This window comes from Pituophis catenifer, unplaced genomic scaffold (assembly GCF_029215685.1).
Source record: "Pituophis catenifer annectens isolate HBS135680 unplaced genomic scaffold, rPitCat1.0.hap2 SCAF_14, whole genome shotgun sequence".
Lineage (NCBI taxonomy): Eukaryota > Metazoa > Chordata > Lepidosauria > Squamata > Colubridae > Pituophis > Pituophis catenifer.
The window spans coordinates 19,215,177-19,228,013 of NW_027256894.1; the positions used below are offsets into that span (position 1 = coordinate 19,215,177).

Genomic DNA, 12,837 nt, shown 5'->3' on the forward strand with positions numbered 1-12,837 from the left:
AGGACTGGCCCATATTCTTCCTCAGCCTTAGCGCTGTCCGACTCCGATGCCAGCTCCGCAGGCTGCTGGCGGACCACAACAGGGTCACCTGTGGTGGCCTAAGTGCTCTGCCAAAGAAAACGGGCTCCCGAGCTCCATTTTCAGCTGCAGTGGTCTCCCGCAACCCTCTACAAGTGAAAACAAAGCTGTTTTCGCTGATAGAGGCACTGCAGGCCGGTCCTTTGCTGTTTCCAGGGCGGCCCTGTTGGCCAGATCTAAGCACCCGGTGGGCCACATCCGGCCCGCGAGCCTTGAGTTTGACACCCCTGGTCTAAGCACTGAGATCAAGTTAACTATGGTACTTGAGGCTCTGTTATGAATGTCCAGCATGGGGTCTGAAGCACGGATGGTTTCAACTTACCTTTGCTACCGGTTCGCAACGGGAGTGTGCGCGCACTTCAGATGCTTTCTGCGCATGCACAGAACATCCGTGATGACATCCGGGCAGGTGGGTGGAGCCTCCCACTCCCTTTACTACCAGTTTGCAAGATCCGGACCGAACCGGTAGCAACCTACCACTGGTCTGAAGGGTCATTGTAGATTTGGGAGAGAGCTGCAAGGTCAGAGAAGGGAGGTTGGAAGCCACTCCATTATTAGATGGTTTTATTTGAAATACTTTGAAGTAAACATTATAGCAAGGCACAGATGCCACTGCAGATTAAATAGATATGTGATGGCTTGGGAGGAATGTCCTCCCTGCCCCCTGCTATTTGTTAACTATAGCTAGGCTAACTTGTAAAACATTCCCCTAGACTAAAATGTACACGGTATCAAAAAATACAAAGGGTTTTATCAAAACACGTCCGGACGAGAAAGTGAGCAAATTCAAATGGCCATATGATAAATAGGGTAAAATATTTTTTTTTTCCTTTTTAAATTATTTATAGTAAACCATGAGCAGGGTGTCCGACTTGAAACATAACAACCATATTAAAACAAACAAACAAACAAACAAAAAGTAAATATTATACGAAGCGTGAGGAAAAGCACATGGGGCGGGGCGGGAGTGGGGCGGAAGCCACAGATGGGGGGGAAATGAATCAAGGTTAAAGGGGAGGAAAGCAATCTCCAATTAATGTGGGGAGGAGGGGGGCAACCGAGATTAAAAAAAAAAAACCTGGAAAGGGGTGAGGAGGGAAAAGGTGTGCTTTGGAAGAGCAGGTGTATTTGAGGAAGGATCGGACTGCGATTTCCCCTCCCCTTCCTCATGGAATAAACTTCATCAGCCCCAAATTCTTGTGTTTTCTGAACCGACAAGCAGAGGACGTTCTAAAGGGCAGCAGTGAGCAACTACGGGGACGTTAGGACCTGTGGACTTCAACTCCCAGAATTCCTGAGCCAGCTGGTCCTAACGTCCCCGTAATTGCTCCCCCCTGATCAAGAGAGACTTCCGGCTTCTTTTATCTTCCAATTTTTGCATCCTCGATACTTTTCAACCAGGACTGGAAGCAGCTCTGATCATTGACAGTCAGGGGAGCAATGAACATTGCTCCCCGGATCTGAGGAAGGAGGGGTGCTAACCATGGAAGAGAAGAGACTGCCCAAAGATCCAGAAATGCAAGCCTCATAATTTTTTTTTCCTGTTCTTATTCTTTCTTACAACAGATGTCAATCTTTACTTGGGCAGGTTTTTTTAAAAAAATACCTGTGCCTCCAACTTTTAGCAAATCCTCAAGCGGATATGCAACTGATTTTCCCCTACAGCAAAGATTAAGCAACCCCCACCCCCAATCGTTTGTAATGTTTTCTCAGAAATGAAAAAAGAAAACCTGCTACTGAATAGTGCTGGAAATGTGTCTTCTGGGGGGGAGGATGCAGGTTTCATTCAGAGAGTATCTGAAAGGTAATTTTTCAGGCTGGGTGGATTTTTGCTTTGAAAGGAAATCAGCGAGTGATGGTATGGCCAGAAGCTTCCTGGCATCCTGGGGCTAAGGGAGTGGGGAGGGGAGGGGGCTGAAGAGGGTGGGAGAAAGGACTGTATTCTTAATTAAAAAATCTGAGCTAATAGGCAAAAAGTCTTGGGCAGCAGGTGAATGCTTCATTTTTTTTTTTGCTGGGGAAAACTTGCCACGATTATCCTATCTGCCAGTCTTTTTCAATCTTGGCCGCTTTAAGAGGTGTGGATTTCATCTTTGAGCAAAGCTTGGCTGGGGGATTCTGGGAGCCGAAGTTCACACCTCTTAAAAGCATCCAAGATTGAGAAAGACTGTTCTATTTTCTCTCTCTCTCTTCCCTCCCCTTCTCTTTAGTGCTAGGGAGATGGTGGCAATTGGGTGCGTTGTTAATTTCCCTCCCCAATCAAAATGAACTGAACCTTATGCCCATCCAATGAACAACCTCCCTCCCTCCCTCCTTCAAGCAAGGTTTCTGGGGCAGCTGAGCGGACTCTTAAATAGAGGGAGACTTTGTGGGTTTGTTCTGAGAACTGCTTTTCTCTTTGCTGCAGGGCGCGGGGTCGCGCTCCGAGTCTTTGTTCTTGGAAGGATCTCCTTTTGCCCTGCTGTGGCTGGTCTCACTGTTGGCTTCACCCAGTCCATTCTCTCTCGTTTCCATTTCCGGAATCTTTTTTGCACTCTCTTGTTCTGGCTCTTCTTCCTCCTCTTCCTCCTCCTCCTCTTCCTGCTCCTCCTCTTCTTCTTCTTCTTCCTCCTCCGGATCTTTGACTTTATGAACTATAAAGAGGTGCCTGTTCAGAGACAGGTGCGACGTGTAACACAAGCCGCAGAGCAGGCACTGGTAAGTGGAACTGTCTGACTTGTGCCGAGGTATGTGTTCCAGAAATTCAGTCTCCGTGGCTGTCGCAAAGCCACACTTTGCACATTTCCAGCGGGTTGCCTTCAGTTTCTTTGCTGGTGGATCGTCTGATCCGGATGCGGCTGCTTCCATCGGACTCGGACCATCGGTGGTTACTCTCTTTGGAGATTTTGTCTGAAAAACAAAGCCGTACGGATGCTTATCGTACCCATCAGCCCACCAGCCAAACGATGCCCGCTAAGAGCAATAAGAACCTTATCTCTTCCTCCTCCTCCTTGCACCAAGTTGTCTATGGCTTGCTCAGGGGTGTCAAACTCAAGGCCTGGGGCCTGGATCCGGCCCATATGGGTGCTTAGATCTGGCCCGTGGGGCCGCCTGGAAACAGTGAAGGATTAGCCCGCCATGCCTCTGCCAGCGAAAACGGGCTCCCAAGCTCCGTTTTTGGCTGGGACAGCCTTCTGCTAGCGAAAACAGAGCCCCAGAGCGCTTGGGCCACCACAGGGGCCCCGGACACAAGTGAAGGGGGCCACGCCACCCCGCCGGCCCCCCGGGGTCAACCCTGTCCCATACCTTCCCATTTGGGGTGGGAAGGAATTTAGATATAATTAACTGAATAATTGCCCACAGCGCTTTGCTAGGAAGATAACCAGAATCAAATGCAAATACAATGCCTTAAGGATTAATTTTTTTCCCAGGTTGTATTTCTTCATATCACTGGTTACCACTTGTTAATCTCGGAGGTTTTTCTAGGACTTTCATTTAATTAAAAGAAAGATCTAACACGGGTCTCTTGAAATAAAGCTGCATTTTTTATGCTGGTGATGTTAAACTACAAGGGGTTTCAGACAGTGAGATGTAATATAGTCTTTAAGTACTTTGGGTCTGCCTGGAACCAAATATCTTGGAATGTAGTAAGGGATTTTTTTTAAAGGCTAGAGTTAAATTACACCCAAATGATTGCAGGAACGGATAAATTTTCATTACAGTACAAGAAATATCTTTTGATAGGGCTGGCACTGTCTTCAGCACCCACAAGGGAAAGTAGTCTACATTTTATTTAAAGGCCTGTGGTCCTCTTGGAAACAGAACCAGAGGGCGTCTCTTGGAAGGCAGCTTCCAAATGAGAGGGCAACTCAAAAGACAGAATGTGATCTACTCCGCTCCATATTTTAACTAAAGCACTGCAGATTACTTTTGTCAAGTCTTTGGATATCTGGGAAAGATCTGGATTTTTGATGCCATGCATGAGGCTCATGTGACTCTCCAGCATCGATGGCTGAGGAAATGTCTGGATTTCGTCTGTGCAATACCTGCAAAATACACAACAACAACAAAACGTGCCATCAATACAACTGGATTGCTCCATCTCTCTCCCTGCTACCCCATCTCTTATTTTCACTCTGCAGCCCGCCCGCCCCAATTTTCACAGAAGCCCAGAGTTAGAAGGAACCTGGGGACCGTTAAATCCGTTATGCTGATCCAGATAGGAGTGTTGTGGCCCACAACGGCCAGCAGAGCTGGGAGCAGATTCGGACAGTGAGGAGGTTGGGGAGGAAGATGGGCCAGTCCTGGAGTCTGGGGAAGGCTCTGATGAGGGCTCTGCGTCGGAGGCAGAGAGGGGGCCAGGGCCGGATGCCAGTTATCAGCTGCCTTCGGAGTCGGACATCAGTGAGGCAGACGAACAGCTGGATCCTGTTCCCAGTGTGCGCATGCACAGAGTTGCCGGACGAAGGGAACAGCTAAAGAACAAGGATCGACTTGGGAGTAAGGCCACAGGTGGACGTTGAATGGCCCCTCCCAGAGGGAATAAAAGAGGAGCGAAAGGGGAGTGGAGTTTGCAGGATACAATTAAGTTCGCCTAATTGGTTTGTGACTCTCCGAGACTCCTGGCCAAGTTCTGAAGATATCGGCCTGGCAGCTCTCCAAGCCAGATAAGGTCTGTGACTGTAAATTCTCCATTGAAAGACTTTGCCGAAGGTGAATGAGAGGAATTCACTTGTTTGTTTAATACAGGGGTCTCCAAACTTGGGAACTTTTAAGACTTGTGGACTTCAATTCCCAGAATTCTTAATTTTGGAAAAGCAGTGTGAAATGCAAGATGACAGGGTTATCGGTTTTTTTTTTTTTAGGGTGTGACATCCTTGCCTCAATCCTAGATAGGGAACGTGCATTTTACACAACACAAGCTTACTGCAAATAAACAAATCTTAAGACTAAGCCAATATGTGGACCGTGACTTTGCCATCTATTCTGAATCTTCTGAATACGTCCTCGAAAGACATTCGTGCAACTTTCTCGACAGATGAACTGGCGGGCTAAGTTTTGTTTGCGAGAAAGTCTTTGAGCACAAATGTTGTGATTTCACAGCAAAAGCTCCCAGGAACAAGATCTGTTTTTTCAAAGACCTACGTACAGAAGCAAAGATTCTACCACTAGTAGCTGGGAAGCTAGCCTTGAATTCCAGGGATATCAAAAGTGACCTTGGATCACAGCTTCAGAGCTGATAAGAACGGCTTCTTTTCCAGAGGGAAATCAAAGTTTGCCATGGGAAGGTTAATGTTTCGTCTGGGGTCTTGGTGGGAACCACAATTTTACATTTCTTAACAACATGTGGCAGGAATGTAGGAGGCTCCCCCGAGAGGAGGCCTTTAAAACCTCAAGATTAGATATGAACCGAGACATGCTTGGTTCGCATGCACCAGTTAAAGCAACGCTTAGAATTCCCCATCTGTAGTTCAATTAAAATAACAACTTTTTTCTTCTCCTTAAAATGCTTTTCCACAGGAAGAATAGCAGGGACGAACTCTAACCTGAAACAGCTTCCACAGAAAATAACTTGGCACGGTTTTTCTAGGTTAGTCAGTTGTCAGTGAAGGAGGTTTAAATGATGTCTTGGTATGGGATTTAAACTCCACAAAGAATCCCCATTAGCCAGACTGACTAACATGAATGAAAATCCCTCTAGCAGTTAGAAAAGGAAATGTACAGAAGTACAAAGAAACAGTTGTGGGCAGTGAGCGTTTGATGTGAAACAGCCTTTCTTAAACTGGAATCCTTTGTAGCCAACGTAGGTTTTTCTAAGACTGGCTTCTGATAGTCTTTATTTCTCATTTGAAAGGGTAAATTAAGGGAATGCTAAAACCACAAAAGGGATCAGTGATGGAAAGCAGCTTTTTTGCTGCAAAGGGAACGACTTGTGGTATATAGGAATAATTGCCAGAAAACACCCTGTTTTCTGTTGAGTAATTAAGATGTACTAAAAATATATAGTTTTAATTAAATATTAAAAACAAACCATTAATCGAAGTGCCACCTGCTTCCTGGAAATTTGCTTTCCTGGAGATTAATTTGAATGGAAAGATTCCTTGTGTTCTTATTTTTTATTTTTTTGAAACAGTGAGTGCTTAATTCTAAAACTGCAAATGTTTCACTTGCAATTGGTTCTGAAATTAATAGCAATAGCACTTAAGACTTATATACTGCTTCACAGAGCTTCACAGCCCTAAGTGGTTTACAAAGTTAGCACATTGCCCCCAACAATCTAGGTCTCAATTTTACCGACCTTGGCAGGATGGAAGGCGGAGCCAACCTTGAGCTGGTCAGGATCGAACTGCTGGCAGTGAGCAGAGTTAGCCTGCAATACTGCCATCAACCCTGAAGCTGACCTGACCGAAGCCATTTTGAAGCTTTAGTGTTGCCACACTGGAGCTGAGGGATAAGGAGGGGGGAATAGAGAGAGCTGGTTTATAGCCAAAACAAAATACTTTCTCTTGGGAACCAAGGACATTCTCACAAGTGGCCAGAGACAGGAGGAGTGATGTTACCAGGCAACCGGATGACAACTTGATTGGACCATGTAACTATCTGTTTGGGGAAGGGGAAAAACTTTTACTTTTAATTAGGTGAAAACTGCGGGAACCTTCAGACTCGGTTTTCATCAGAACTGTGCCAATATGATATATCCAATAAAACTATTATTTGAGGAATCTACCTGCCTCAGAGTTTTGTTTGCTATGGATGCATTACTTGGAACCTGACAACTGCATTCTAACCACTGCGCCACCAGGGCTCATTAAGTTAAGCGGAAAGAGCTGCAGCTCTCATTGAAATAGGGCGAGCGCACACGGAACGCATCGTAGCTCCTCCAGAGGCAGCTAGAATGCTTCCATTATTAGGAACACACGGTGACTATCATCGCGGGATCTCCTGGAAACGAAAACGATCCACGGTAAATAGCACGTGATCCCTCAGTCGAACAGGCAGGACCGGGTAAGACCCCGTGACGCGTGCAAGGACCGTTTCTTCCGTCTCGGACTCACCAGCAAGGGTACAGTTTCTTTGCTGTGTCGTGATTATTGCGAACGTGTCTGTGCAGACTGTTGGAGGCACCGAATGACCTCTCGCACTGCCGGCAGGGAAACCTCTTCATGTTCTGCAAGGGGATCGGAAGAGTCAGTTTAGAAATAGAAAGACAAGAGATGGAAGGGGCCTTGGAGGTCTTCTAGTCCAACCCCCTGCCCAGGCAGGAAACTCTACACCACTTCAGACAAATGGTTATCCAACCTCTTCTTAAAAACTTCCAGTGTTGGAGCATTTACAACTTCTGGAGAAAAGTCGTTCTACTGATTAATGGTTCTGTCAGGAAATTTCTCCTTAGTTCTAAGTTGATTCTCTCTTTGATTAGTTTCCACTCATTGCTTCTTGTCCTGCCTTTTGGTGCTTTGGAAAATAGGTTGATCCCCCTCGTCTTTGTTGGAGCCCCTCAAATATTAGAAGACTACTATCCTGTCACCCCTAGTCCTTCTTTTCATTAAACTAGACAGACCCAATTCTATCAACCATTCTCTATGTTTTAGCCTCCAGTCCCCTAATCTTCTTACCAAGGCATTATAAAGTGGTATTAATACTTCACGTGATCGTGATTCTATCCCTCTGTTTATGCAGAGGGAAAGAAGCTTCTTCAGTTCTGACTGGATGGTGGGGAATGGAAGGATTTATATTTTCATGTTTTTCCTTGAAGACATTTCGCTTCTCATCCCAGAAGCTTCTTCAGCTCTGACTGGATGGTGGACAATGGAAGGATTTATATTCCTTGCAGACAGCTGGTCATTTGCATCCTTTTAGAGAGTCGTTGAGGCCACTTGGAGGTTTGTCTGTGTCACCCTGAGGAAATCCTTCCATTCCCCACCATCCAGTCAGAGCTGAAGAAGCTTCTTGGATGAGAAGCGAAACCTTTTTCAAAAAAAAACAAGGAACTTGGGGACTTGAGAATCTCCAAAGGCATTCAGCATGAGTACCGAAAATAAAAACGACACTTAATGCTGTTTTCTGTCATGCCACATGAAATAAATAAAACAACTAGGAGAAAGAGGAAGAAAGAAATAAAAACAACATTTAATGCTGTATTCTGTTAAAATAACATAAATATAACATAAAATAACAACATAAAATAACCAGAAGAAAGAGGAAGAATACAAGCAGGCATCTTCTCCTCATTCCCGTTTCCATGGCATCGCTACGAAGTGAGGAAGACGCAACCGTATTAAAACGACAGGGAGAAAGTCCAGATGCTCCTACGCTTCAGGCAGGCCGGTTTACCTTTCCGTGGCTTTTCCTCATGTGGGACACGTAAGTTTCACGATCGGGGATCCACTGCGAGCACACGCGGCAAGTCCAACTGCCCGTTTTGGACTTTGGCTTGGATTCCGGGCTTACGCCTTTCGTGGGCAAAGAGGTCGGCTGAGAAGTACCGTTGACGATGGACAGTTCCTTGGACGTGGGAAGGACGGGACTGCTCGTAGTGGTCGTCTCAACCTTCTGCCGAGCGCTGGTGAAATTCTCGGGATTTTCCGGGACTCCGTGCATGCTCTAGTACAAAAGTCAAGGAATCGAGCTCAGCTAGCAAGCAGATCCACATGGAAAGGCCGGAGCGTGGAACGACCCAGCCAGCAACGAATTGCTGAGGATGTCAGTAGCCTCTCTATTTCTAGATCTATCATCTAGACCAGGTTACCAACTAGATGTTGTGGCCTGTCAGCCACCGGCCCCTCCAGAATCAGAGGAGAAGGAGATGGTGTGGGAGTCAGGGCCAGCGATAAGGCAACCTGAGAGCTCCAAGGGGGAAGAGGGAATGGAGCTGTCAGAGAGAGAGAGAGAGAGAGACAGAGGCAGAGCCTGGGCCATCCGTCAACCCTCAGATGGAGAGTCAACAGACCCCAGGTCTGGAGGTGGCTGATGAGGAAGAGGAGGAACAGCTGGGTCCAGTGCCTGATGCACGGATGCACAGAAGGCAGAGGAGAGGAGAGCAGTGGAAATCTATGGGCTGGTCCTTGGGACGGAAGAGCCACCGCTGCTAGCGAAATCTCACCCTAGCTCTGGGGATAAAAGGCAGGGGGCGGAGATGAATGGATGTGGCAGACAACTGTTCATCTCCCGGCCGGACAGACTTGTTAGCCTGCGTTGAGAGAGAAACCTTTTGCCGGGGCTGCTGGTGCTCCTAATAAAGGAATCATTGATTTAACTAGAGGGTTTGTCGTGTTTGGGGAGCTGGGTCAGAACACTAGAGCTGGGTGTTATGACCGTATTACGCATATATTGTGCCAAGTATCCTGATTTTCGGGCCATTTCTGAACCCAGGTTCAAAGTTCTGGATGATCTTTTAAATCTGGAATCTTCCAAACTTGACAACTTTTAAGACCGGTGGCCTTCAACTCTGCTGGCTGGAAGTTGAAGCGCACAAGTCTTAAAGTTTGGAGACCTCTGATTTAAAAGGTCATCCAGAACTTTGAACTGGGTCCAGAACCAGCCTGGGAATCAGGACAGTTGGCACAATATAGGCATCATATGATCGTAACACCCAGCTCTAATTGGTAACTCCCTGTTCAAGATCCATCACAAATGCAGAGAATTGAAGGGTGTTTTGAGGGCAACGACGTTATATCAGGTGAGGTTTATAAATTGCAGGCTGCTGAAACAGAGATGCTAAATAAATAAATAGCAATAGCACTTAGACTTATATACCGCTTCACTGGGCTTTAAAGCCCTCTCTAAGCGGTTTACAGAGTCAGCCTCTTGCCCCCCAACAATCTGGGCCCTCATTTTACCCACTTTGGAAGGATGGAAGGCTGAGTCAACCTTGGGCCCGGTGAGGCTTGAACTCCTGACTGTGGGCAGTTAGCTTGCAATACTGCATTATAACCACTGGGAAGGAAGGAAGGAAGGAAGGAAGGAAGGAAGGAAGGGAGGGAGGGAGGGAGGGAGGGAAGGAAGGAAGGAAGGAAGGAAGGAAGGAAGGAAGGAAGGAATAGCACTTATATACTGCTTCACAGTGCTTTTACAGCCCTCTCTAACTCTTTACAGAGTTAGCCTATTGCCCCCAACAATCTGGCTCCTCATTTTAGCCACCTTGGAAAGAGGGAAGGCTGAGTCAACCTTGAGCCTGGTGAGATTTGAACTGCCAAACTGCAGGCAGCCAGCAGTCAGCAGAAGTAGCCTGCAGTACTGCATTCTAACCACACTGCACCACCAAGGTTCTTAATAAATAATTAAATAAGTAAGTAAGTAAGTAAGTAAGTAAGTAAGTAAGTAAGTAAGTAAATAGGTAGGTAGGTAGGTAGGTAGGTAGGTAGGTAAGTAAGGTGATTTTAGGACACAGTCCTGGTTGTACTAAGTTGTAATGCATCTGGTCTAGACTAGCAGGCTGTGCCAACTCAGCCACTGTGCTCTGCAACTTTAATTGTGGTTGAGATTTAAATTACAGTTAAGCAACCTAAACCTTAAGAGAGGCAAATGGGAGGAGAGGCTGCCGAGGAGGAAATGTCAGTCAGATGTGGGGAAGTTAAAAGGCAGCCCAAGAGTTTCCAAGGGATGAGCCTGAACTACCGTACCTTGACATGCTGCATTAACTGCAGCTTCTGCATATACACCAGTGGGCACTGGGGGCACTTAAATACGCCCACCATCAGCCGGTTGGCGTTTTGCTGGAAGTGCTCTTGCAGAAGTCTCTTCTTGTTGAAGACTGTCTCGCAGGAACATTTGTAGATCACCCTGGGACAGTCGGATGTGGAAAAACGAGAAACCTTCGTGAACGAACGAATCAGGGAAAGCAAACAGACCAATACTTGAGAGTCCGCTGGAGTTGGGCAACCGATACATTTAAATCATCATCATCATCATCATCATCATCATCATCACCATCGTAAATTTTTTTTAAAAAATGTTTAGACTGGATTTGCCACTTTCATCTATCTGCTGCAGGGTGGATTTGATTTAAATCGAGTTGATTTAAATCACAATTTAAATCATGATTTAAATCACTAGTAAAAAGGCTTGATTTAAATCAACTCGATTTAAATCATAATTTTTAAAGAGCAACTGTCATCTCTGCTACTCCTTTGACTCGCTGTTGACTCTCCGATAGTCCCAGTGTTGCAGAATATACAGCCTCATGCTACATAACTAAGCTCCATTTCATGCTGAATAAACTAAATTATTTATGTATCTTAAATAGAAAACTATCTTACGATAGATTTTTACCCCAAAAGTTTTTTATTAAAATAAATTCGATAAAAATCAAAAAAATCCAATTTAAATTAAAAAAAATCCGATTTAAATAAAAAAAATCCGATTTAAATAAAAAAAATCTCATTTTTTTTGATTTTTTTTAAAAAATCATTGATTTTTATCCACCCTGATCTGCTGAGTCCTTCCTGGGATAGGCAGATGTGGTTGTGTAGCAAAAGAAAGGAAAGACAGCACCAATACTCATAGGCGCACTTGGTGCAATTCTAAAACCTCTGGTCACGATTGGCATTGACAAATTCACAGTTGGTCAATTGCAAAAGGCAGCTTTACTCAGAACGCCTTACACCCTGAAAGGATACCTTTAACACCATCAAACAACATCTGTCTGTCCCAGGTCCTTGGACTCAATAGGTGCCAAACCTAGTATAAACATTTGGCGGACAGTGAGACAAACCATAATAATCATAATTTATGTTAAATTGAGTGCCAATAGGCATATGCACTTTGGATCCAATCACAAAACATTTGAGATACCCAGATGTTTACATACTGCCCACAACAATCTGGGTCCCCATTTGACCAACCTCGGAAGGAAGGAAGGCTGAGTCAACCTTGAGCCGGTCAGAATTGAACTCCTGGTGGTGGGCAAATTAGTCTGTAATACTGCATTCTAACCACTGGGGAGGGAGGGAGGGAGGGAGGGAGGGAGGGAGGGAGGAAGGAAGGAAGGAAGGAAGGAAGGAAGGAAGGAAGGAAGGAAGGAGGGAAGGAAGGAAGGCAGGCTGAGTCAACCTTGAGCCAGTCTGAATCGAACTCCTGGCAGTGGGCAGAATTAGTCTGTAATATTGCATTCTAACCACTTGGAGGGAGGGAGGAAGGAAAGAAGGAAGGCATAGTCAACCTTGAGCCAGTCTGAATTGAACTCCTGGCAGTGGGCAGAGTTAGTCCGTAATACTGCATTCTAATCACTGGGAAGGAAGGAAGGAAGGAAGGAAGGAAGGAAGGAAGGAAGGAAGGAAGGAAGGAAGGAAGGAAAGAAGGCAGGCAGGCTGAATCAACCTTGAGCCAGTCAGAATCGAACTCCTGGCAGCGGGCAGAGTTAATCTGTAATACCGCATTCTAACCATTGCGCCACCATGGCTCAGATGAAGGAGGCAAAGGAACTCCAGAACTGTAGAATGATGGGAAAAAAAAAACAAGCCCACGGATCCGGGGCAGACCACTTACTGAGATGTCTTGTGAGGCTCTGCAGGGTGCTGGCTGTTAATGTGTGCGGTGGTGCTGTCTGCAGACTTGAAGGCCATGGGGCAAAACGAACACTTGTGGAAGACTTCGCAGTGCTTCTCGTGAATGTGGACTTTCAGCATAGCCTGGGACATGAAAACCACACCGCAGTGGCTGCACCTGGAGAGGAGGAGAGGAGGACACTCAGGTGGAAAGGCACAACATCTGCCAGTATCATTTCTAGAGATAAGTCAGGAGATGGGGAACAGGCCCACATTTACTTTACTGGATCATCCG

General features: G+C 45.9%; 1 protein-coding gene across 1 annotated transcript in view; it reads right to left on the reverse strand.

Annotated features, from left to right (window-relative positions):
• Positions 1-627: 627 nt before the first annotated feature.
• ZNF592 (zinc finger protein 592) overlaps positions 628-12,837 on the reverse strand; it is a 32,340-nt gene continuing 20,130 nt past the window's right edge. Inside the window, exons 4-9 of the mRNA XM_070953383.1 lie at positions 12,544-12,720; positions 10,680-10,839; positions 8,392-8,661; positions 7,113-7,225; positions 3,986-4,103; positions 628-2,967 (exon numbers count right to left, since the gene is read on the reverse strand). Coding sequence (XP_070809484.1) covers positions 2,428-2,967; positions 3,986-4,103; positions 7,113-7,225; positions 8,392-8,661; positions 10,680-10,839; positions 12,544-12,720 — 1,378 coding nt within the window. The 3' untranslated portion in view covers positions 628-2,427. The remainder of the gene's footprint in view (positions 2,968-3,985; positions 4,104-7,112; positions 7,226-8,391; positions 8,662-10,679; positions 10,840-12,543; positions 12,721-12,837) is intronic.